The following is a 25,310-nucleotide window of genomic DNA, read 5'->3' on the forward strand; positions in this document are numbered from 1 at the left end:
TATTCCAATTTTCTCAATTTGATTTAATTTTCAAAATCAAATGCTGGAACAATATGTCGTTAATATACAATTAAAATTGAAATGTCCATACCTTCCGTTTGCTGTCCTCTTTTCTTTAACTTGTTTAAGGTCATTCATGCAAGGGATAAGGAATATTGATGCCATCCACCGTGATCTATCACATGATATACAATTAAAATTGGAATTTCTTAGGTTGATTCTCAATAGGCCTGACTAATCAAGATAACTTACTAAATTCAGATTTGGTTCAATTTCATTTGATTTGAATTCTCTTTTTTGTTGATTTTCTGTGTTTTGTTTAATTAAACTTTAATTTCTATTTATTTCATAAGTTCTGCTGTAATTTGAACTTAATAATCAGTGTTTAATTCAACCCAAAACCTTAAGGGATGAGTTTATGGTCTTTCATTCATCTTATCTCTTTTCTTTATTGGTTACCTGTGTATAAAAAAAGGCTTGCCCAAGGCGGCATTCGCTTGGCGTAGCTGCCACCCCCAATGGCACTGTCGCTTCTCAAGGCAAGATTGCTCAAGCATGAGGATAAAAGAATTGGAGACGCAACTTCAATGGATAACACAGAGGCGGGACCACTGGGCTTGACAATTTTTTTAAAAAAAGTTAGCACGATCTTCCCATTTCACAACACACCTCCTACGTAACAACCCATTAATTTTTTTTTCTCTTCTTGCAAGTCTCTTGAGCATTCTGTAATAAGTATAATTTTATAGCAAACTGTTGACTTCATCCCATGATGTTGCTGGGATGCCTCTATATTCCAGAATATGCCCATAAGTTGCTTGGAAAAATGTCAACGTTAAGGGCACTCAAAACTGGAATTTAATTCTTGCACTCAATAGGAACATGTTCCTTGTTGAATATATTTTATTATATATATAACTAACTCAGTTCTGCTGGGCTCATTTCATTTATCAATTATCCTTTTTTCCCGTATTGTTTGATGCTGAAGAAAGAAAAACCAAAGTGATAAGCAAAGAACTGAGGATGGCTGGGCATGTAGGTCGTCTTTTGAGATGGTCTTCGTTTGCGTTTGTGATGTTGGCGGGTATGGCTGCCATTTTAGTGCCTGGAGCTCTTGGGTGGAGCAAGGAGGGTCACATAATGACATGTCGGATTGCACAGGTAATATTTTATCCACATCTCTATGTAGCAGATCATAATTGTCTCTGTGATCCATTTGGCCTCGTAGTTTGTTTTTCCTTTTTTTGGGTTAATTATTCAATTTACCATTGTTTAGCGATGAATTTAACAGAACTGGTATTTTCTTATAAATGAAAATTTTAAAGATTGAATCCTTTTTATTAAAAAAATAGATACTAAATTATGTTTTTTTTGGTAAAATCTCATAAACTATAATCTTAATTACCCTTTTATTTTCTTTTGGGTATGCAGTTTCTTTCTTTTCTTTTTAATATTATAGAAAGCTTGATCTACGATTTTACAATTTTTTTTCATCAATAGTATTAAATTTGTCTCTATTTATAAGCTCTCAAGTGGCTCTAATAAGAGCTAATTGAAAGATATAATAAGGAAAAAGAAAAAGAAAAGTGAGTAAGCTTAATTACTTGGCTTTGAAGCAACAATTGTCCATCTTAAGCATCAACCTTTCTTATGGCAAAAGACAATGAGGCCTCTTAATAACTAATGCTTTGTAATTAATAGAACCTTTTAGGACCTGAGGCAGCACACGCCGTGGAACATTTGTTACCTCACAATTTGAACGGAGACTTATCGGCTCTCTGCACATGGCCTGACCAAGTCCGGCACTGGTACAAATACAGGTGGACGAGCTCTCTTCACTTCATTGACACCCCAGATGAAGCCTGCAATTTTGATTATTCAAGTAAGCCCTCAGCCTAATTTTATAAGGTGTTGTTCTTTGTTATTTTTCTTTATTTGGGATTTTTTAACATGGGTTTTAATAGGGGACTGCGTGAAGGATTTGTGTGTTGCTGGTGCCATTCAAAACTTTACATCTCAGCTTTTGCACTACAGGGAGGGAACCACAGATCGCAGATGTAAGGAGTCCTTGGGAGTTTAAAGGAAACGAGCAAAATGAAATTTTAAAGAGTTCAAATTTAGTTTATTAAAATATATTTAAATTAAACTCAATTCATTTCAAAAACATATGGATAGTTTAGAAAATGAGTTAAGACAAGACGATAATTTGTTCAATTAAATATTAAATAGTTCATGATCAATTTAATTTATTTTTAATCGTAATAATTTATTATGAGCAATTCGACTCATTTTCAATCCTAATAAGCTTTAAATTAAAAATAATAAATTTAAAACTAAATATTTTTATTAAATGAGTATATTTACAAGTTGGAACTCTTAAATTTTAATGAATCCAACATCAAAATTAAGTTTAAATAAATAAATTGGTTTGAATTTGACTCGCTTGAAAAATCCTGAGTCCGGCCAAAATTTTATTGATTGGAGCCTCTAGTGGTTCATGAGTTGCTTGTTATATTTAAACCTTAGGAATCCAAGACTTCTACTGCTTCTACAATTCTCTATATACATTCCATTAATTTATTAACTTTTGCAGATAATTTGACTGAAGCCTTGCTGTTCTTGTCTCACTTCATGGGAGATATTCATCAGGTAAACATTTGATGAGTCTTTTGGTCTATCTTTTTGTAGTCCATTGGTGTCTAATATGTTCATCAAGATTTCAAGTTTTCAATTTTCAGCCACTACATGTTGGATTCACCAGTGATGAAGGAGGGAACACCATTGAATTGCGCTGGTTCAGACATAAATCTAATCTTCATCATGTAAGTAAAACCCGAAAAAATATTTTGTAAGGTCATTAGTGTCTCCTAGTCTCGGCCCCCCTGCAATACTGCTTACTACAGTAGTATTATGAGATTTTCGAAAAACACACTGGATTAGAAATTCAAGAGTTTTGAAAAGATTGTATATTATTTTTAAATTTTTATTTCTATCTTGCTCATGGTAGATGTAAATGGTGCTGTCGAACTACATAAATCTTCGTGTTTTTTTTATTCTTTTGACTATGCGATCTATGTGCATCGAAATCTCTATCTAAAATTATTGAAATGGGTGTAATGACTGCAGGTATGGGACAGAGAGATTATTCTTACTGCTCTAAAAGATTTCTACGAAAACGACATGGACCTCCTTCAAGAATCTATAGAGGGAAACTTAACTGATGTACGTAGTAAGATCATTGAGTTCATAATTTTCTCTTCTTTTCTGTTCGGGCTCTGTCGTATGCTGATGTCTGCAATTGCTGTTTATGTTTAACACAGGGAATATGGCTTGATGATGTCTCATCTTGGAAAGATTGTAATGATCTCCTTTCATGTCCAAACAAGTGGGCCCTCTTCTATCTCTTTTTTATAATATATTAGTTTCAATATTATTTAAATTCAATTAGATTTATAACAAGTTTATAGATACTTGGCTCATATTTATGAGTGATGCTTCATTTTGGCTGGTATAGGTATGCTGTAGAGAGCATAAACTTGGCTTGCAAATGGGGTTACAAAGGAGTGAAGGAGGGTGCAACTCTAGCAGGTAAACTCAATTACAACCGTATAGATTCAAAATACAAACGTATGGATTCCTCCAAATAAAAATTATATAGGATTCATAAGTTTGTGTCTTAATTTTATAGTGAATCGGGTAAAAATATCGTATATATTTCATTATTGTAACTGTACATATTGTAGATGATTACTTCAATTCAAGGATGCCAATTGTCATGAAACGCATAGCTCAAGGAGGAATTCGTTTAGCCATGTTTTTGAATCAGATATTTGGGGATTCTGAAGAAGGTATTGCATCAGCAACCTAAACAACTAGCCTCCCAACACAAGTACAAGAAAACAGATCATATGGACATTCTTTTCTTTAACCAATCCTTTTATCTGCCTCGGATTCTCATCAATTTCATTTCTTCATGTTTATTAGGAACCTCACTTGCCTTTTTATGTTCTTGGTTTATATTTAGAAAGTTGAGATATGGGTACAATCTACTTTTTATGACAAGTAACAACATTAATTCTAACTGGAGAATTATTGTATCTTGTAAGAATTTAGGCAAGCAGCAATAATATTGTCTGAACACAGGCATTAGCTCTTTTGGATATGTTTCTCATACAAATCATCACATTTTATTAGTCTTTTGGATATAAAGTACATGTATGATGATTTCCGGTGAATTATATTTTATATTTTATATTTTATTAGTTTTTAATTTAATTAAATTTAATATTTAATTTTTTTATTTTTCAAATTTATTTTAATTCAGAGACTAAATCAATCCATTCTAACAATTTAATATCAATTATGATTGTGAATCCATCTAGTTTATTTAATTTCTGCTTTAAATCATCCCACGACAGAGATTATTAAATAATTACTGAAAAATCAAGACCAACTTCCAGGTTACTAGATTCCTCGTTTTAACTTTAAGCTCAGTCCAAAACGTGGAACCAGGCGGCGGCCGATGCCAACCGTGAATCTCAAAACAGGCTTCTAGCTAAATGCCTACATTATGGGAGCCAACTGCACTGTCACCACCACTCAGCCAATCAAAACTTGACACGTTAATTAACGTCGAGATCTTCCTTTGACCCGAAAGCCTCTCCTTCAACAAGGAAAGCCGTCGCGCATGACTTTTTCTTTCACGTTTCCAGATTATTTAGAGCTTTGTGGGTCCCACCTAGATCTTTTGTTTACCGTTCGATTTTGTATGCATGATTCGAAGGACCCGTCGGGATGTCACTTTGGGCTTACCATTAACCAATAGTTTTTCAGAAAAAACTTGTAAAATTATAGACTTGATCTCACCTGATAACAGAAAAACCCTGCAACTAGGGTTTTTAGGCAGCCGCCAAGAGACACACGGTCAAACCTCTACGACATCACGGAGACCCAAAATTGCCCCTTTTGTTTTCCACAGACATTTCTATTTGAAGGGGACAGAATCGTCCCTACGAGCTAAAAACGACGTCGTTTCTAGAAAAAATGACCACCTAAAATATATTTTAAATAAATTATTATAAATTTTTCTAAAACTAATGCATATTCTAAATAAATTATTATAAATTTTTCTAAAATTAATGCTGCTAATTAATTTTATTGATTTGATTGTACAAATTTTATTTGATGGGATGGAAATAAAAATAATAATAAAGTAGGAATATACGAAACATGCTTCCTTCTTCGAACAGAATTTTTTTTTTTTTTTTTCCACTTTCTTTACTGTGTTTTATATCACAAATTCAGATATTTCTCCACTGACTTTCTTGCATCTCAAGTTTGCCACTATAAAGACATGAATTTTGATCTGGTTTAGTATGTTTACTCTTTATTTTTTTTCGAAGTCATTACTTTTGTCTTAAAAAAGCGGATCCACAAATCTTGGATACAATTTCCTCTTTCTCTATTCAAGCTCCAACCCCACAATAAATAAATCAGTAATTTTCTGTAACCTTTTAATTTTTGCAAATAATTTGTTTCTCTTGCTCTGTTTTTCCCATAACTGTTGTTGCCAAATGCTCTGTTTTCTTGAGTACCTCTATGTAATTATCCTTAGAACTGTACTTGTATAAGGGCAGCTTTTCGTTTCCCTTGATCTGTGCTTAGTTCATTTTTTGTCATTTTCTTCCTCCTCGTTTGGCATGATTTATATTATAAAACAAGAATTCAAATGAATTCTTACAAAATCTTGTTAAAGGAAATCAATGAGATCTGTTAAGACCTTTGTTCTTTAACAACCTGGTATTTTATGAGGGCAAATCTTTGCATTCTAGTGTTTATCGCTGTTCTAGTCATCTCTCTCATGTTAAATAATATAATTATTCAAGTTTGCATTTTTTTTCCTCCATGTGATGAGATTTTTTTTGAAGAAGCTGGCAAGATAAACTTCGGTTCATGAAGCCCTCGCGGCACACACTAACACCCAGATCTTGATCTTTGAAAACAAATATTGTAAGAGTGATGCCAAGTTTTTCAATTTTTAAATGTGAAATGAACTTCAGAATCTGATGATAATTCTATATTTGTTACTATTAAGAGCCAATCCCCAAAATCGTATACCCAAATTTGGCTTGGTTCTTGAAACCCACTTAAGAGATTTTGCAGAAGTTAGGTTTGGTAATTGATGAATAGGCTTGTTAAATACAAATGCACATGGTGTTTTAAAGGATGACAGCTTGTTGTGTTTTATCATCTGCTTATAATTACCTAAACTGTTGTCTTTGTGTCTGCCATAACATGATGAGGAAAGCTAACTTCGTCTTTGTTTTCATGTTAGCTAATCTTGGAAAAGATCGTTACAATACTTGAATCAAACTTCTGGACAATATAGCTTGCTTGTTTTATTTGCTGTCCTGAAACTTCAAATTGGCTTCCTCTATATAAGTCCGAATTCATCTTCCTTTCAGAATACATGCAGTCATGCTAATTTCTCTCCCTCCTATTGCAGGTTCAATAGTCCACAGCTTCTGATTATAATCTGGATTAAAGGGTATCTGAATATCTGATCTTCTGGTCAGAACTCAGAACTTGAGCCTCAGCATGGCATTTTCGAGGATTGCTAGGAATGGCTTAAGAAGAACAGGAGGAACATCATGTGAGGGGATGTCCAATCATAAGTGGTCTTCTTCACCTTTCCTTAAAAATGTTAAGGCAGGCAGTAATCTGTCATACATTTCCAGCATCAGGAACGTAAACCAGCCCAGTTTTTGGAGCAGAGGAATTGGGGGGACCCCACATTACCAATTTGCTAATGCAGAAAGAATTCTAGATGAGTCTGAAAGTGAGTACGAGGAACCAAGGTATCCAGGTCTAGAAGCAACTAAACCTGGTGAAAAGCCAAGAGTTGTTGTCCTAGGTACTGGCTGGGCAGCGTGTCGGTTCATGAAAGGACTTGACACCAAAATCTATGATATTGTTTGCATATCACCAAGGAATCACATGGTCTTCACTCCTTTGCTTGCTTCCACTTGTGTCGGAACTCTTGAGTTTCGGTCTGTAGCTGAGCCTGTTAGCCGGATACAACCTGCATTGGGAACAAACTCAAACTCATATTTTTATCTAGCTTCCTGCACTGGCATTGACACAGGCAAACATGAAGTAAGCCTTCTTTCTCCATAATGTTTTATGCCCATGTTGATTTTAATCTATATTTGGATGAACTATGAAGCTCTAGCAATTATGATAAGTATGCAACGTTATTGTGGTCAGGTGTACTGTGAGACAGTAAGCAATGATGGATTACCTCGGGAACCTCACATGTTTAAAGTTGCATATGATAAGCTTGTTATTGCTGCTGGAGCTGAGCCTGTGACTTTTGGTATCAAGGGAGTGAATGAACATGCTTTTTTTCTTAGAGAAGTGAATCATGCTCAAGAAATAAGGAAGAAGCTCCTTTTGAACCTCATGCTGTCTGAAAATCCTGGTGAGTATTACTTTTCCACCATGACCATTTCCTTTTTATTTCAAATTTTAATGAACTAGTTGTTCTGGTAATGGCATTGCAGGCATATCTGAAGAAGAGAAGAATCGCCTCTTACATTGCGTTGTTATTGGAGGTGGTCCGACAGGAGTGGAATTCAGCGGTGAATTGAGTGATTTTATCATGAGAGATGTTCAGGAGCAGTATTCTCATGTCAAGGATCGTGTTAAGGTCACCCTTATAGAGGTAACTTGAATCCTCCCATATTCATGAGTAACTATTGTTGTCATTTGCTGATGCTGGTTTCCTTTCGTTCTTCAACAGGCAAATGAAATTCTATCATCGTTTGATGTTAGATTACGACAATATGCAACAAATCATTTGACTAAGGTAATTAGTTTATCTTAATGTCCTAATATCCTAGAATGTGTTTCGTTCTAAGATTGTCCATGACATTTGGAGTTTTGTATCAGCATGGTGTCCGTCTCACACGAGGCATAGTGAAAGAGGTTCATCCCAAAAAATTAGTTCTCAGTGATGGTTCGGAGATTCCATATGGCCTCTTGGTATGGTCTACTGGTGTTGGCCCATCTCAGTTTGTGAAGTCACTGAATCTTCCCAAGTCCCCTGGTGGAAGGTATTAGACAAACAACATTAGTTCTGTGTTCTCTGATTTGTATAGATCATGTCAACTCATCTTACTGAGTCATACAGGATTGGTGTTGATCAATGGTTGCGGGTCCCTGCTGTGGAAGATGTGTTTGCACTCGGAGACTGTGCTGGTTTTGTTGAGCAGACGGGGAGGCCAGTGCTTCCGGCTTTAGCTCAGGTCAAACTCAGACTCCGGCAAGTGTTTAACATTTCTGATATGTTACGAACTTGGAGATAATCATCTGCAATTCTTAGCAGGTTGCAGAGAGGCAAGGCAAATATTTAGTTGAATTGTTCAACAACATTGGAAAGCAAAATGGAGGCAAAGCTTTCAGCGCAAAAGACGTCTCTCTTGGCGATCCTTTCGTCTACAGGCATCTGGGTAGCATGGCATCAGTAGGGCGTTACAAGGCACTGGTTGATCTCCGCCAGTCTAAGGTAACCATAAGATTCTCAGACAAGGATTAATAGTATGTTTCAATTTATTGTCATCCAAGAATAAAAATCTATGGTCTTTATGTGTCAGGATACAAAAGGCTTATCACTTGCTGGATTCATCAGTTGGCTAATCTGGCGCTCCGCTTATCTTACACGAGTTGTCAGTTGGAGGAACAGATTTTACGTAGCAGCGAACTGGGCAACCACCCTGGTTTTTGGCAGAGACAACTCCAGGATTGGCTAGGTTAGGCCAGACCGACATTCATCAGTACCACTGTTCATTCTTTTCGTCGGTTTGAGCTGGATCCTAGGCTCTATACTCCTTCAATCTTGACCTCCGAATCATAAGATTTTCGGAGCCAGGATGCATTGTAATAAAAGTTGATAATATTATGGTTAGAACATGCAGCTGCCATGGATTTAGGGTGTTCTTCAGTTCTCTAATGGACCAATTTTCAGACAAAACAGGGGTTTCCAGTTCCAAACATACAGGACTTCATGGAGCTGCCAATCTGTTCTCTTCCTTTTAAACTTTAATTTCAGGGTTGCCACAATAGAGAAACTTTCAAAAGAATCAAAGTTAAGAGAACCAAAAAGCAAGATTTGAAAAGAAAACAATCCATTCATGGGCAAAGACAAAAGCTTTCTTTTGTACAACAAGCTGCCTCTACCTCAGAACAAAACATCTCTCTTACAAAACCCATAAAAAAATATGGTCTTTGTACAGACAACTGAACTAATAAATACTAAGAAAGGTGAGTATGTCCTGCTCGGCGACTGCTGACGGAGAAGATAGACGCAACAGAGTGAGCCAAACCCACTACTATGGCCACCTTCACCTGCCCTCTCTTTGGGATCGGACGGCCGTAAAACCTTCTTGAATCCTTCCTGTTGTTGATCACCGTTCTTGTACCTGCCATCTCTCTATTCTCTCTCCCTCTCTCAAGATAAAGATGATAAAAGAAGCAGAAGCTCTGATTTGTGTTGCGTCCTGAATCACGAGTTAAGACTCGACTCAAGAGTCCATGATTATATACAGGGGCTCGTTGATTGCTGCCCTCTGATGTTCATTTAATTACTATATATGCCACTTTAATTTTTTGACTCTAAGTTGACAATCTTGCCCTTTTATCACGTGAACCGTTATTTTTTTTTCTTTAATAAAATTTGTGAACTATTATTCCATATAATATAAAAAAATTAATTAATAACCACCCATGTTGGAGTTATTTTTCAAATTAAAAGATTTTAAATAAAATTTTTTATAAAAAAAATGACTTAAAGAAAATAAAAAATTAATATATAAATAAATTTTATAATTTATATAAATATATAAATAGATTGAGTGAACCCTTAAATCCTCTTCTGAAATTTTGACTTTAGGATGGGTGAGTCAAATTTTGGCCATGGCCACTCTTGTTCTTATTCTGAGAATTCAAGTCCAATACACAACTTGTCCTGATCAAATCAAATAAAAGGGGCGTGAGTTACTATTGCTCGATGGATTTTGTGAAATTAATTATTTAGTTTTTATTTTAAAATTACTTAATTAAAATATTTTTATATTTTATAAAATTAAAATTTTAATATTTTAATAAAAAAATATTAATCAACTTATTTTCATCTGAAATATTTATATGTTTAATACATATAATTTGACTATGGTTGGTTTTTTAATAAAAAAGAGAAAAAGACGGTTTAATTTTAATTTGATGAGAAATATTCATTACAATTATCGTGTAATACTTTATACTTTATTATTTAAAATGCCTAATAAATAATAATTAATTAAAAAGATATGATCGGTGAAATTTTTATTTTTAGAATAAGGCTAGGATCACAGACTTAAGGTTCATCAGGTTTTCCTCAAACAAATCATTCCAAGGTCCATTAGATTTTCCTCAAGCAAATCAGCCCCACACTGTATATTTCAATTGATGACGTGAAGTAAACCGGACAGATCACGCATGCGGACCCTTCAAAAAAAGTCTAATCTGCTAAAATGATAAGAAATTAGAAATAGACTCAGTCACTTCGCAACTTTATTAATATGCATGCTGAAAAGAATTAAATGACTGTCTAATATAAAAATTAATTCTAACGCATCCGTACGTATAATTTTAAGTATTAAAAATAGATAGTATTGAAATAAAAAATACGATTATATTAAAAATATATAAAAAAAATAATAATAATTAATACTTTGTGCTTGCCTTTCGTATTAGTCCCGTGGGATCTTGAAAAACATTCCATTCAAGGTGCATTTGGTCAAAAACAAGATGTTCACATTGCTTTTGGTTTTCTTTCATGCGAACAACAATTTAAAAAATAAAATAAAAGATGATAATGAAAAGAGAGGGGGACATTTTTGTAAAAACATAAAACTATAATAAGTAGTTAGTTAGTACGTCATCGTCAGTCAAAGGGACACTACTGACTACACCCTGCAAAATGTCGTAAATCATGCAAAAGTCACGTGCCCAATTTGCTCTATTATCTAACCAAGGGTCCCACTCTCACCGTCTGCCTTTGTTTTTTCTTAAATTAAATATCTTGTCCCCACTTCAAAAAATTAAAGCTCTATCGGTTAATATTACCGTTTTAGTAAATCTTAAATTATTTTTTTATACTTGCTCTAATTGGTATAATTTATTTTATAAACATATTTTTTTCTAAAAATTATATATAATTTTATTTTTTTAAAAAATAAAAATTTTATAAATTTTTATCTCATCATTCGATCGATTCGATTTAAAATTAAATCAAATTAAATAAATTAAAAATCAAAATTTATATTTATAAAAATGAAAACAAATTAATTTTGATTAGAAATCAAATCAAACAGATCTGATTTAGTTCGATTCAATTCGGTTTGATTGATTTAAATTTTTAATATTTTTTTTATTTTTACAGTTTATTTTTAATATTTTAAAATTTAATTAAAATAATTTAACTTTAATATAATATAATCTCTTTATATTATTAAAAACAATATATAATTATTATTAAATCAATTCAATTTGACTTTTTAATTTTTTCTGATTAAAATCAAAATAAATCAAAATAATTAAAATTTTTAAAATTAAAAATTAAATCGAATTAAATTAAAATAAATAAAAAATTAAATTAAAATTTTAAATTAATTCAATTCAATTAATTTTTTTTATTTAAACTAAATATGCCTCACCCCACCTATCGCTTACCATCCATCTAAAGGCGCAGACATAAAAGTGCAAGATTATAGCAATAATGGAGGAGTCCTTTTCATAGTGGACGCCAATCACCCATCTTTATTAGTGGGCATTATGGGGTTTTCACTTGAAGATGGGAAGAATTTAAAAACCATTAATTAAATCAAATGGACTTTATATTTATAATTTAATTTTTAATTAAATAAATATTAATTCCCATTCATAGAATCATGTACTTGAAAAGACATTGATTCAATGTACTTGTTATAATCCCTTCACATTTTAGTTTAATTTAATTTTAGTGTGTCAGATTTATCAAAGATGGGAATAGATTCGAATCTAACAAATTTATTAAATTTTAAATTAATTAATTAATTAAGGCAGCTGGTTTTATTACTGTATTATCAATTATTATTATTATTATTATTAGTTTAAACATACCAATCATTTCAAAACTTCACTCTATCCGGCAGTCCGGTTTCGAATAGAACTGATTCAATTCATAATAGTTACAGGTTTAATTTTTAATATTTACATATAATATAAAAAATTTAAATTTAATTATTTTATAAAATAATTTATTTTAAATTTTTAAAATTAAATTAGTCAATTTCAATTTAATTTTAATATTGATCCAAAATGAATAATCTATAACTAATTCTTTTAATTTAAAATTTTAATTCAATTTAAAAATTAAAATTAAATAATTAATTCAGTTTTAAATTTCATCGATCTGGTTGATTGATCACATCTACGGCGGGGCAGCCGAGGCATTTAATCCCTTTTCTGGAATTTTGACTTTAGGGTCGCGAAAGTCAAATTTGGGCATGGCCACTCTTGTTCTTATTATGAGAATTCAAGTCCAATACACGACAACTTGACCTGACCGAATCAAATAAAAGCGGTGAATTTACTATCAGCTGGATTTTGTGAAAAATAATTATTTAATTTTTTTTAAATCACTCCATTTAAATATTTTTATATTTTATAAAATTAAATTATTTTAATATTTTATTCAAAAACATTAATTGACTTTATTTGATCTTGAAGATTTATATGTTTAGTGGTGCATATAATTTAACAATATTAATTTTAATTATATATTATTTAATTTTTATAATTATAAAATATTTATTATTCAATCTATTTAAATAATAATAAAATAAATAAATTAATAATTTATAGATAAAAAAGTATTTGCTTTCATAAATTGCATGTATTTTTCAATAATAAGCTTAATAGTTAATTTTACAAAAATCCATTAGTTATTTATCCAACAAAAAGAGAGTGAAATACGGTATGCTCTTAATTCGATGAGAAAAGGCTTAATGGTAGTTACTAACTCTATTCCATAACGGTAGTCGTTTTAAGATTTTTTTTCATAAATTATTTATCATTTTAAAAATTTCAAAATATTAATGTTGGTGGTTTGATGTATCAGACCAACGAATAGTTATTGCATGTGTCGGAAATCTATCATTTTGTAAGGTTTTATTGGTATCTCTTAGTTTTATTCATTAATTCATTATCACTCTCTAATTGTTTGGAGTTTATTAACCAACTTATGAATACTGCATTTAGGAGGTGTATTTTAATGTGGATTATTTAAAATGTTAGAACGAGTTCTTTTGGGAAGGAGTTTCTTCCACTCTCAACATGTGTTTCTTTTGACTAATAACTACTTACATGATTGGAGGGCAACACTCTAATTTTGTCAATGAACTTCACCGCTTTCTGAATATTTAAAGTGTAATGTTGATGCATCGATCAATAAAGCAGACATATTGAGTATATATGGTGTGGTAGTTCAAGATGTTGATGGTATCTTGGTGTTGGTTTTTTAGTGTTTTTCAAAAAATTTATTCACCAATTATATATTGCTTAGTTTTACCTGAAGCTTTGACATGTTTACTCTTGTATGATTTTACTAATGTTACTATCAAAGTGGACTATCATATGGTAGTTAATGCAGTAAATTCTCCTTACAGGTCAATAACCACTAGCACACACTCGATGTGTCATACACAGGGAAGAACCCCAAAGTATATCAATTTATGAAGAAGTGGAAGTTAAATGTGAATATTGTACGAACTCAATTAGAGATGACTTCCAAGCATATGAAAAAGATGGCTGATGAACATCGAAGATCTCAAGAGTTTGCAATGGGAGACTTAGTGATGGTCAAGCTGCTACCAAACCAACTGCGATTTCTCTGCAACCGAGATCGAAGATTGGTGCGCAAATATAAAGGGCCAATTCCAATTGTTGCTAGAATTGGGCCTGTTACATATAAAGTTAAGCCACCACAATAGATGAAGATCCATCTAGTACTTCATGTGAGCATACTCAAGCTATACCATGCAAATATGACAGATAACACCAGAAACAAACCCTTAAGACCAGTTGTTTCGCGAGCAGCACCAGTGCATCAAGGTGTTTGAAGGAATTTTAGTTGAACGAGTTGTTAAGACCACCAACAACATTTGCAGAAAACTGAAGAGTTTCGATAAACTCAGTTGATGAGGACGTCAAACGTTTAAGTGGGAGAAAGTGTTAGGGGTCTAGAATCTTAGAGGGACTAAAATGTAATTTTTCCAACATAGAATTTCTTAGAAACAAGATATGTAGAACTTAGTATAAAATAATAATATCAAAAGTGTTATGTTAGTTTTTTATAATTTATTTTCATGTATTTATTAGGGGGTATCACTTTAAACATATTGATATCTTCTCCTACCACAATTCAACTTGTCCTTAAGACTTTTTAGGGGGGAGTGGCTAGTTGGCCACCAGTGAGAGCTGGACTCAGTTTGTCACCGTAGACTTATTGAATCCCTATGTTGTGCCTTCACTGCTTGTAAGCATTTCCCCTGTCTATAAGTAGTGTGAGGACCGTTACTGTAAATTATACAAGGATTGTTTGCCATTTGAATAAAATGAATAGCCTTCTATTAAAGTCTCTGTATCTACATGCTATATTGGCTTTGCTTGTGCTATTGACTTTATTTGATGCTAAGATCTACTTGATATGATTATATTGTTCGCTATTATAATATACTATCTTTTCGGTGTTAGTTGACATGTTTCATTGTACAATTCAACGTGTAAATATAGTGGCTGATTTATTTTGATAACGTTCAAGTTAAGTGTTATATGGTCTTAAATATCTAAACTTGAATTCATGATACATGAGTTTTCTGTTACTAGTTGTATAATATCCCAATACTCTCTTATTTTAAAGGTTTGAATTTTTGTGTTCACCAATGTATTAGCTCATAATTTAGTTAAATTGATATATTTTTATTCAATTCCTTTTACTTGAACAGTTTTAGCCTCAGTTTATAACAGATTAATAATATTTTAGTTTTATTTAAAAAAATTTAAAGGAAATATTAATTTTTATTTTTTATACCTACCATTACTGTTTTAAATCATTATTAGTATTTTAAAAATTATCATAAATATTTTTAAACTAAACATTATTAATTAATTTTATTAATTTAAAAATATCAATTTTAAAGGATAAATATTGTAAAAAATATATATTTTTTTAAATGACTGTTGAATATAGTCTTCTCTTAATTTTCTATGGGTGTCCCTTTGACTAGGGTTAAGATAGTAGTTAGTACGTCATCCCTGGTCAAAGGGACACTCCATCCTGCAAATGTCGTGAGCACTAAAAATCACGTGCCCAATTTGCTTCATTTTCTAACGGAAAATGTCCCACTCTCACCGTCTGCACCCTTTTTTTTTTTTTTTAAGTTTAATATCAATAAAAATTTAAATATTTAAATGTTTTTACGTTTTAATTTTGAATTTTAATATCATAGTAAAAAAATTCAATTTATAAAAAAATTGAAAAAATGTGATATTGATTCAATGTACCTAAAAAAGCAGAAAACGAGATCTCTTACCTTAAAAAAACAAAAGCGACGACAGGAAAAGAGCTCCCTCGCAGAGAAAGATGGTCTTCCTGCCAAAAGAATTTGAAAAGACATTGATTCAAATCCCTCCATATTTTAGTTTAAATTATTTTTACTGTGTCAGATTTGTGAAAGATGGGAATAAATTCGAATCTAACAAAGTCATTAGATGTTTAATTAATTAATTAATTAAGGCTGCTAGCTTTATATTATATACTATTGATAATGATGATGGCGATACAATTTCTGGTGCAAACATATCAATCAAAACTTAATTGAATACCTAAATTTAATTAATTCATTTGATGGTTTTTGTTATGAACCTTTAAAATAATAAAAAATATTGAAGAGTTGAATTTGGATAATCTCTCGAATGCCTAATCAATATAGGATGCAATAGTAAAAATATATTTAAATTGTATATGGAGTGTTCTTTTAAAACTTCAGGTATTTGAATCTTTTGAGAACTAAAGTTTCTTATGAAATCCATTTTAGTCGTTATTTATCTGAACAAATATGGATAAAGAGTCGTGCATTATTACATGCAGGACTCTTTAAATTTTTTAAATAAATAGCACTATGATGTGGGATTTGTATTTTTTAAAATTCTAGTCGATTTAATTTAAAATCGAATCGAACTGAATAAATTTAAAATTTAAATTTAAATATTTTTAAAAATCGATTTTAATTAAAAATTGAATCGAACTGAATTTTTGATTCGGGCTGATTCGATTAGTTTCGATTTTTTACGCTTTATTTTTAATATTTTAAAATTTAATTATAATATTTTAATTTTAATATGGTCTAATCTTTTTATATTATTAAAAATAATATATTATTACTACTAATCGATTCAGTTTGATTTTTTTTATTTTTTTCTGATTAAAATTGAATTAAACTGAAATAATTGAAATTTTTAAAATTAAAAATCAAATCAAACTGAAATAAATAAAAAAATTAAAGCGAATTTTTAAATTAATTCAATTAGATTAATTTTTTCGATTTGAACCGAATACTGCTCGTTTCTACTGATTGTATGTATGAATTTTAGAAGTTTAAGAAAGGTTTTCGGATTTGTTAGTCTCTCAATTTCAAAGAATTTAAACTATTTGATCTCTGAATTTGAATATAACGGTTCAATTTAAGTTAATAATTTAAATTTTATTTGGTTGAAATATACTACTTTTTGATAATTTACTTTTTAATATATTACTTTTTGATAAATCACGTTTGAGGGAATAACTTAACTAAATTGAATTAAGTAAATTACTTCCATTCCACTAAATTTTTTTTTTTAATTTTTTGAAAAGTAAAAAAGAAAAGTACCAACTAAACAAAAATAAAATAATTTTCACTGTCTGAAAGTTTTAAATTTTTTAGTTGATTTACCTCGAGCAAATAAGGCCTTAATATATTGTTTTGGATCTTCTTTACTGGTTCTGGGTTGGGATCATTGAACTCACGTTAATTTTAAAATTTTATCATAATTAATAGATTAATATTCATATTTTTAAAATTAAACACTTAAAATATGTTATAATTTATTTATTTAAATTTTAATATTTTCATTATTTTTTATGATTAAAAATATAAAAATATTTATATTATTTTCTTTCTAAATTAAAAATATTAAGAAGTTAAGATTTTATTTATTTTCCTTCGTGTATTAAAAATTTAAACATTTTAATTATTTTTCATTTAAAAAAATACTTAAATATTTAATAATTTTTACTCAAATTATCATTTAAAAATTTTAAATTTTTTATTTTAAATAAAAATTTAAATTCTTTATAAAATTTTTTATTTCAAATGAATCATATTTTATAATTTTTATTTTTTTATTTTAAATTATTATTTATTTATATTAAAATAATATTAATATATAAATTAATTATCATAATTTTAAAAAAATCCTCACATTGCATTTTAAAATAAATATAATTAAAAAGTTTATAAAACAAATGCCAAACAAATTCAATCTTTTGGGATCACTAAATTCACATATTAAACCCTAATTGTGTGGACCATTTCAGCAAAACTCATAAATGTCTATAGCTGTATGTCACCAAAGCTTGCCCCTTCTAAAGTAATCCCATCATATAAAAAACAGAAGGTTAAAGCTTTAAACATGAATATAATTTGAAAAGAAGAAGTAATTAATTGAGCTAATAAAGCAAAAGCAAGAAATAGAAGACGCTTAGAAAAAGTGGGAATTCTATTAGAAAACCAAAAATCTATCTGTACAAAAGATTAATTAATTAACATCATTAGATCACCTATAGTTTCTAATCTATCTCTCTCTCTCTTTCTGGAGACTCTGATAAGATAAAATTAACTGGGAACTCCACCAGCCCTTCTGCTGCGAAGAGAGAAGATAGAAGCAAGAGAGTGAGCCAGACCCAATACTATTGCCACCTTCACTTGACCTCTCTTGGGTATCAAACGGCCAGAATAAACCCTCTGTGACTCTGAATAATTTCCACCTTTGATCATACTCCTCTTAGCACCACCTGATGCCATTTTCTTTCTCTTCGGAGACTGCAAAGCTTAAGAGATAAAACGCTGCTGCTGTCTTGCTGGATGGCGATGTCTGATTGAGGCGTTGTTATATACAGAGGAGGTGGCTTTGCTGAAGCTTTGTCCTTTACTTTGTTGACGATATTGACCTTGCATGAGGGATATAATTGTAGACAAGTGAGGGGTGATATAGGTATTTCGTAGACTAAAAAGATAAAGCAGAAAGAAGATGGTAGATCATGCTTTATAAAAGTTGATAAAGCTAAGGAAAGTAGCTTGCTTCGGTAATTCCCACAACCGATTGCACAGAAAATGCTGCAACACTTGGGATTTGCATGTGGTTCACGTGGGCATTTGGGTTTTGCATTGGTTAGAGCAGCAGCCACAAGCTTAGCATGGGCAAGATTGTCACCGTCTAATCCTATCCTTATCTAGTTATATTGTCCCATGATGGAGCAGCTCATGAACTGGCCCACCCCAGCCAGAGCCGGTTCTGACTCAGGTCGAGCCCGAGAGCATTGTTGTGAGTGGCATGTCAAGGGAGGCCATCGTGGGGTCTGGGAAGTGGGAAGTGCTCCGAACGTTGAATCAGGACATTTTTCTCTTTTGGAGATTCCACTAAGCATTTAAAGCATCTAATAATTGCAATTGCTTTCTTCAATTAAGGTCCCATTGTTTTAAATTTGAAATTCATTTTTCTCCACTAACTGAGATTGATCGTTGGCCATTAGAAAATGGCTAACTCAAGCAGTCAATTTCTTGCTACAGAAACAGGAGCAGGCATAATCCAAATTAAAAGCATGTGAGAGGATTGGATGTAACAACCACCAACTTTATTTATTAGTTATTTATGTTGAATATTTAGTTGTACGAACTTTTTCTTGCTTTTCTTGATTTGAGATTGTATGTTGTTTTTTTCTCTGCTAGACATAGGACAAACAGGTTCCTTGTATGTTTGTTAAATTTGGGGAAATAAACTTCTGGGGAGGACAACAGATTCCTTGTTGTCTTCTGAATGGAGCTTTGTTTTGAGGAGGCCTAAATTTTTTGCAGTTTTTTGGCCCTATTCTCATGGTTGGTCGCTTGGTAAGAGATGCTTTTCTTTCTTTTTCGCAATTTCAGACCAGAAAAATGTGCAGATTGAGAAGACAGCCCATTTCATTCAGAAAGGCCCAATGTTGGAGCCAAGTCCAATGAATTGGGCTTAAATTTCCATATATTAAGATGGTAGAGCAGCCCATTTCTTTTCTTAACTAGTTTTGAGTTTCTGCTTTTTTGCTGCGGATGGAACATGGGTGTAAACGAATTGAGTCGAGTTGAGTTTTAAAAAGTTTAAATTTAATTCGTTAAAATTTTTTCGAGTTCAAGTCGAATTCGAGTTTTACTCATTCCGAACTCGAGTCGAGTATTAAAAGTTCAAATTTAGCTCGTTTAGCAAATGAATTTAAACGAGTTAAACTTTTATCAACTTAGTTTCAAATAGTCTAAGAGTAATTCAATTTATTTATATGTATAATAAATTTTAGTTTAAAATTAATAAATTTAAAATTAAAATAATTTTAATTAAATAAGTATATCTATAAATTAACTCGTAAATTTATAAAAATGAATTTTTAAATCTTAATCAAGTTTAAGAGTGTAATTAAACTATATAGAGCTGAATTTTATAAAAATTTAGGTTTAACTCATGAAAGTATATGTAGGGTTTGAGTTTGATTTCTCTTATGATAATAATTTCAATTTACTTAACGAGACTGTTCACGAATTAATTTGCGAGTTAAGTCCCAAACCGGAAATTTCACTTCAATTAATTCACCTCCTTTTCATTTAAGATCAAATAGATTCAGAATCTGATAATAACCCAAACTTATATCATAATTCAAGTTTAAATTCCCTCTTTAATTTAGACTAAGTTTATATTAAATCTAAAATTAAAATTAAAATTAGATATAATAAATACAAAGTATTTAATTAGTGATCTGCTGTTAAAAATATAATAAAAGACCAAATTCCCCTCTTCTCCTCCTCCTCCTTCTTCATTGATTCTTTTTCCTTCTTTCTCTTCTTCTTTTTCTTTTGTTTTTTTTTTTTTTATCATTATCATTGTCTTCTTTTTCTTATTTTTCTTCTTTCTTCTTTTTTTTTTTCTTCTTCTTTTTTAAGAAGGAGGAGGAAAAAGATGAGTATTATTTCGTTGATAAAAAAAAACAATAAAGATATTTTAATAAATATGAAAAAAATAAAAATTTTTTAATAGATTTCTGAAAATATAGGGACTGACTCATTAATAATAGCAATATCTAAGGACTAAATAAAGAATTTTATTTGAGGATAAAATTAAATTTTAAAAATATTCTTTTCTATCCTTTATCTATTTTTAACGGAAAAGTGAATGAAAGGATTATTTCGTTGACTGAGAGAAAAAATAAAAATGTTTTAACAGAATTTAAAAAATACTAAATAGTAAATTTTTTAAATAATTTTATATTTATTATACATAAAATATTTGTTCAAGCGTTTATGCCAAATAGGTGCATATTATATAATGTCAATTTTGTAGTATTATAATTATAAAGACTTTTCCTTTGTTCCGATTAGAAAATTTCGTAAATTTTAATTTAATTAATTTTTTAAAGTAATTTTAAAATAGAAGAATTTAATTGAAAACTTAAATAATTTTATAAAAGTTTTTTTTTTTAAATTAACAATAGCTCTAAAATATTTAATAAGAATATAAAAATCTTTCAATATTATATCATGCAAACGAATTGCTGAACAAAGCCAAACCCAACCAAGTTTTCGATTCACAAACATCCCATTTAATTGGTCAAAGTATCTTATACTGGTGATAGGATTTGGATATAACATCACAACTTTTATTGATTTTTTTTCCTAACTCGAATTTAAAAAATAAATTTAAAATGAGATTTATATTGCAATCTCACAATATCGGCATATCCTTAGTTGGCATCGTGGGGTGAACAATCCAACAATCGGTGAAAAAGCAACGTCTCTATGAAAACTTGGCTGCCACACAGGTAGGGTTGTAAATGAACCACATCGTTCGTGAGCTATTCGAAGTTCGATTCGATAAAAACTCGACTGAGCTCGACTCGATTTCTAAACGAGCTAAACTCGAACTTAATTTTTAGGCTCGTTTGGTAAACGAGCCAAACTTGAGCTCCATAGTATTCGGCTCGTTGAGGCTCGTGAGCTCGGCTCGTTTCTGAGTTCATGAGCAGGCTCGCGAATAGGCTCGTGACCAGTCTCGTTAAGCAAACTTAAATTACTATCATAAGAGAAATAAACTCAAACCCTGCATATACTTTAATAAGCCAAATCTAAATTTTTAAAAATTCAGCTCTATATAGTTTAGTTACACTCTTAAACTTGCATATATTTGGATCATTGAAATTTAAAAACTCATCTTTATAAATTTACATGCTAATTTATAGATATACTTATTTAACTAAAATTATTTTAGATTTAAATTTATTAGTTTTAAACTAAAACTCATTATACATGTAAATAAATTAAATTACTCGTGAACTATTCGAGACTCAGCTCGATTAAAGCTCGACTCAGCTCGATAAAAGCTCGACTCGTCTAAACTCGTTTGCTAAACGAGTCAAGTTTGAGTTTCTTAATACTCAGTTCGAGTTCGATATGAGTAAAGTTCGAATTCGATTCGAGTTCGAAAAAATTTTAACGAACCAAGCTTGAGCTCTTCAAAAAATACTCAGTTCGAGTTCGATATGAGTAAAGTTCGAATTCGGTTCGAGTTCGAAAAAATTTTAACGAACCAAGTTTGAGCTCTTCAAAACTCGGCTCGGCTCGGTTCGTTTACACCCCTACACACAGACCAATTATTTCTGTGCTAACTTTTTTTTATATTTCTAACTTTAAATTCTAAAAATCTAAAAAATTTATAGATCACGTTTTTACGGTTCGTATTCGTACCGGTTAGTCTCTCTCCACTTCTACGTCTCAGTACGACATTGAAAAAAAATTTCAAGCGTTAGGATTTAGTGGGCCATTTCAAACTCGGTGGAGCCCGTTCTAGGCCCATTGATGAGCCACGTTGAGTTTTAGCTATTATTAAACAATTAAATAAATCATCACTTATAAATATTTAAAAATATGAGATTTTTTGAGTTAATTTAGTCTTATTTAATTTTTTTAGTAATAATTTAGGAGATAATTTAGATGAAAATATAGAATTTGATATTTTTGGAATTTATTGCACTTAATATTTTAATAAAAAATTTATATGAATGAAATTTTATAAATATATAAAATTTTATAATTATTATAGGAAATCATTTATGTTTTGAGTTTATATAGTTTGGATATGAACAAAATAAAATTATCTTTGTTTTTATGTGGGTTTTCCAATTCACACTGAAGTTTATCCGTTGCCTGACGTCTTGAAGCTTATCTTATCAATTCCAGAGGCTGATTGATCGTCATTTTTCCACTAAGAAGGAAGACTAATTTTCAGTTGCAGAGATGATTTAATTAAAATTTATTTTAAATCATTTCAAAAATATCAAAAAAAAATATAAAAAAAAATGAAAGAAGACAATTGAATCACCCATTCTATCGCCTTATTTAATTTGGATATAACAGCTTTATTATAAAATCTATTAAATTTATCACAAATGTTACGATTGATATTTAATTTTGATAGAACTGCTTATTTTTTATAAATAATGCTAAATTTATCACTAATAATATCGCTAGTACTCGATTTTGAATTAATTATTTTTTATAATAAAAAAGAAAAATTTATAAGTTTTAATTATATAAAAAAATTGTATATTTAAATATTCTTTAAAAAAATAAATATTGAATAATAATAGAACCTTCTGCTTTCTATTTTAATAATTGAACTAATCGGACACCAATAATTTAGAAATAATGAATTGATTTGAAAAAATCATGACGATAGGACATTGATGAACTCATACATAACGTATTGGTGAAATCACATATTCAAACGTATTCATGAACTCATACTGACTCTTCCTCATGTACACTAAGCGGGAGCATTCGGTCAGTTCGATTTAAAATCGAATTAACTGAATAAATTAAAAATTGAAATTTTAGTGTTTATAAAAATCGAATCGAATCGATTTTAATCAGAAATTAAATCAAACCGAACCGATCTGATTCGGTTTGATTCAATTCGATTTGATCGATTTCGATTTTTAATAATTTTTTTATTTTTTACACTTTATTTTTAATATTTTAAAATTTAATTAAAATATTTTAATTTTAATATGATTTAATTTCTCTATCTTATTGAAAAAATATATTATTATCACTAATCGGTTCAGTTCGATTTTTTTGGTTTTTTCTGATCAAAACCGAACCGAACCGAAATAACTGAAATTTCTGAAATTAAAAACTGAACCACTGAACCGAACTGAAATGTATAAAAAACAGAATTAAATTTTCAAATCGATTCGATTTAATCGATATTTTTGATTTAAACCGAATACTGGTCACTCTGATGTAAACCTTATTTAATCTCCATAATGAAATTTATTAGTTAATTTATAATTTATGATTTCATAATTAACTTAAATTTTAAACAATAAAATTATCGTTATCAAATTAATTTTGTTTAAATTTTCTTAATTAATTTAATTTTATTAGTTTTTCACCTATTCTAATAATAGGTTTTAATTAATTTCTGACATAGTAAATTAAAAATATAATATTTTCTGCTTATTTATATGTATATTAGTAGTTTTCATAATTATTTTCTTTAAAAATATAGTAAAATTGCTTTTTTATAAAAACAATTTAATATAAAATGAAAACATTAATATAAAATAAAATATTTTCAATTAATTTTCAATTATACCATCTTTAATATAAAATGAAAATATTAATTTTTATTAAAATAATAAAATTATTATTAGTAAAATATGATTTGAGTTAAATATGAAGAGATAATTTAGTGTCTCATTTGAAAAAAAATAAACAATTAGTGATAAATTATATTAAAAGTAAGTTAAATTTAAATAAAATTATAATAGTTAATTTATATTTTAATTATAATATAAAAAGAGAAAGTGGACTAAATGAGCTAATTTAGAAATTTTATTTCTTTGAAATATTTTTTAGAAAATTTTTTTAAATTTTTGTTGTCTAAAAGATTTTCATAAAATATTTAAAAGTTAGGAAAATTTTAAATAAAAATTAAAAATTGAGAGAGTAAAAACTGAAATTTTTCAGATTTACTCAAATATATTTATTATTATGCTAAACTTTGATTATAATATTTATAATATTTTAGCTGTTGTTTAAAAACAATATTTTAATGTCATTATTAATTTTATTAATTAAGACAATCGTAAATTATATTTAATATTTTAAAATTTTATATCGTGGAGTATGTATAAATAAATTTTATATAAAATTAAAAATTATTAAAATCGTTATGATTTTAACAATAATTCAATATTATTTTTGAGTTTAGTATTTATTTTATTTTTAATTTTATATTTTTTTATCTAATGTGATCAGAGTTTTGAATTGAGATTCATTCCAAATGCGTTTCATGATTAATCTTTCAGAATTCCGCACTAATTGTGGAGTGCCTATGAAATAGATTTATATAAAAAAAATTAAAAATTTTATTAAAATTATCATAATTTTAAATTATTTTATTTTATTTTTAAACTGTGTATTTTATCTCTTATAAAAAAGTCAATTATATTTTTTTACATCATTTTTTTATTATGGCAATTTACTTCAAAAGCAATATATATTTATAAAAATTATGAGATTTTTTGAATAAAAAAAATTTAAATATTTATTATCTTTTATATTTATATTCTAAATCTAAAATTTTAGATAATAAAATAAATCTTTTAATAATTGACTCAATTTTAGTTATTTATTTTAATTAATTTTAATAAAATTTTTTTTATCTGACACATGTAAGATTATTATTTAAAAAATCTATTGAATAAAAAATTAAATTATTTATGTTAATTTATATTTATATTTATATTTAAAATTTTAAATTTAAATTAAATTTTTTTATTCGATCTCGAATATAATTAAACTGAAAAATTATAATATAGTTTCTATAATTTT

General features: G+C 29.3%; 2 protein-coding genes across 2 annotated transcripts; both read left to right on the forward strand.

Moving 5' to 3' along the window:
* Window positions 1-467: 467 nt before the first annotated feature.
* Window positions 468-4,160, forward strand: LOC110603686 (endonuclease 1). The gene is made up of 9 exons (XM_021741516.2): window positions 468-1,161; window positions 1,702-1,882; window positions 1,965-2,057; window positions 2,594-2,649; window positions 2,739-2,822; window positions 3,127-3,222; window positions 3,321-3,385; window positions 3,515-3,588; window positions 3,744-4,160. Exons 1-9 carry the CDS (start codon window positions 1,024-1,026, stop codon window positions 3,866-3,868), a joined length of 912 nt encoding a protein of 303 aa, XP_021597208.1. The 5' UTR covers window positions 468-1,023; the 3' UTR covers window positions 3,869-4,160.
* Window positions 4,161-5,324: 1,164 nt separating this feature from the next.
* Window positions 5,325-9,508, forward strand: LOC110603684 (internal alternative NAD(P)H-ubiquinone oxidoreductase A1, mitochondrial). The gene is made up of 9 exons (XM_021741512.2): window positions 5,325-5,495; window positions 6,506-7,155; window positions 7,267-7,480; window positions 7,563-7,723; window positions 7,802-7,867; window positions 7,951-8,114; window positions 8,192-8,306; window positions 8,387-8,566; window positions 8,655-9,508. Exons 2-9 carry the CDS (start codon window positions 6,598-6,600, stop codon window positions 8,808-8,810), a joined length of 1,614 nt encoding a protein of 537 aa, XP_021597204.1. The 5' UTR covers window positions 5,325-5,495; window positions 6,506-6,597; the 3' UTR covers window positions 8,811-9,508.
* Window positions 9,509-25,310: the final 15,802 nt, after the last annotated feature.

This window comes from Manihot esculenta, chromosome 16 (assembly GCF_001659605.2).
Source record: "Manihot esculenta cultivar AM560-2 chromosome 16, M.esculenta_v8, whole genome shotgun sequence".
Taxonomy (NCBI): domain Eukaryota; kingdom Viridiplantae; phylum Streptophyta; class Magnoliopsida; order Malpighiales; family Euphorbiaceae; genus Manihot; species Manihot esculenta.

What these genes read in the sequence shown, in the direction of transcription:
- LOC110603686 (XM_021741516.2), top strand. Translation starts at nt 1,024, where the DNA reads ATGGCTGGGCATGTAGGTCGTCTTTTGAGATGGTCTTCGTTTGCGTTT. An exon ending in TGACATGTCGGATTGCACAG is followed by an intron (nt 1,162 to 1,701) that starts GTAATATTTTAT and finishes TGTAATTAATAG; the next exon opens with AACCTTTTAGGACCTGAGGC. An exon ending in CTGCAATTTTGATTATTCAA is followed by an intron (nt 1,883 to 1,964) that starts GTAAGCCCTCAG and finishes GGGTTTTAATAG; the next exon opens with GGGACTGCGTGAAGGATTTG.
- LOC110603684 (XM_021741512.2), top strand. Translation starts at nt 6,598, where the DNA reads ATGGCATTTTCGAGGATTGCTAGGAATGGCTTAAGAAGAACAGGAGGA. An exon ending in TTGACACAGGCAAACATGAA is followed by an intron (nt 7,156 to 7,266) that starts GTAAGCCTTCTT and finishes TATTGTGGTCAG; the next exon opens with GTGTACTGTGAGACAGTAAG. An exon ending in TGCTTCCGGCTTTAGCTCAG is followed by an intron (nt 8,307 to 8,386) that starts GTCAAACTCAGA and finishes AATTCTTAGCAG; the next exon opens with GTTGCAGAGAGGCAAGGCAA.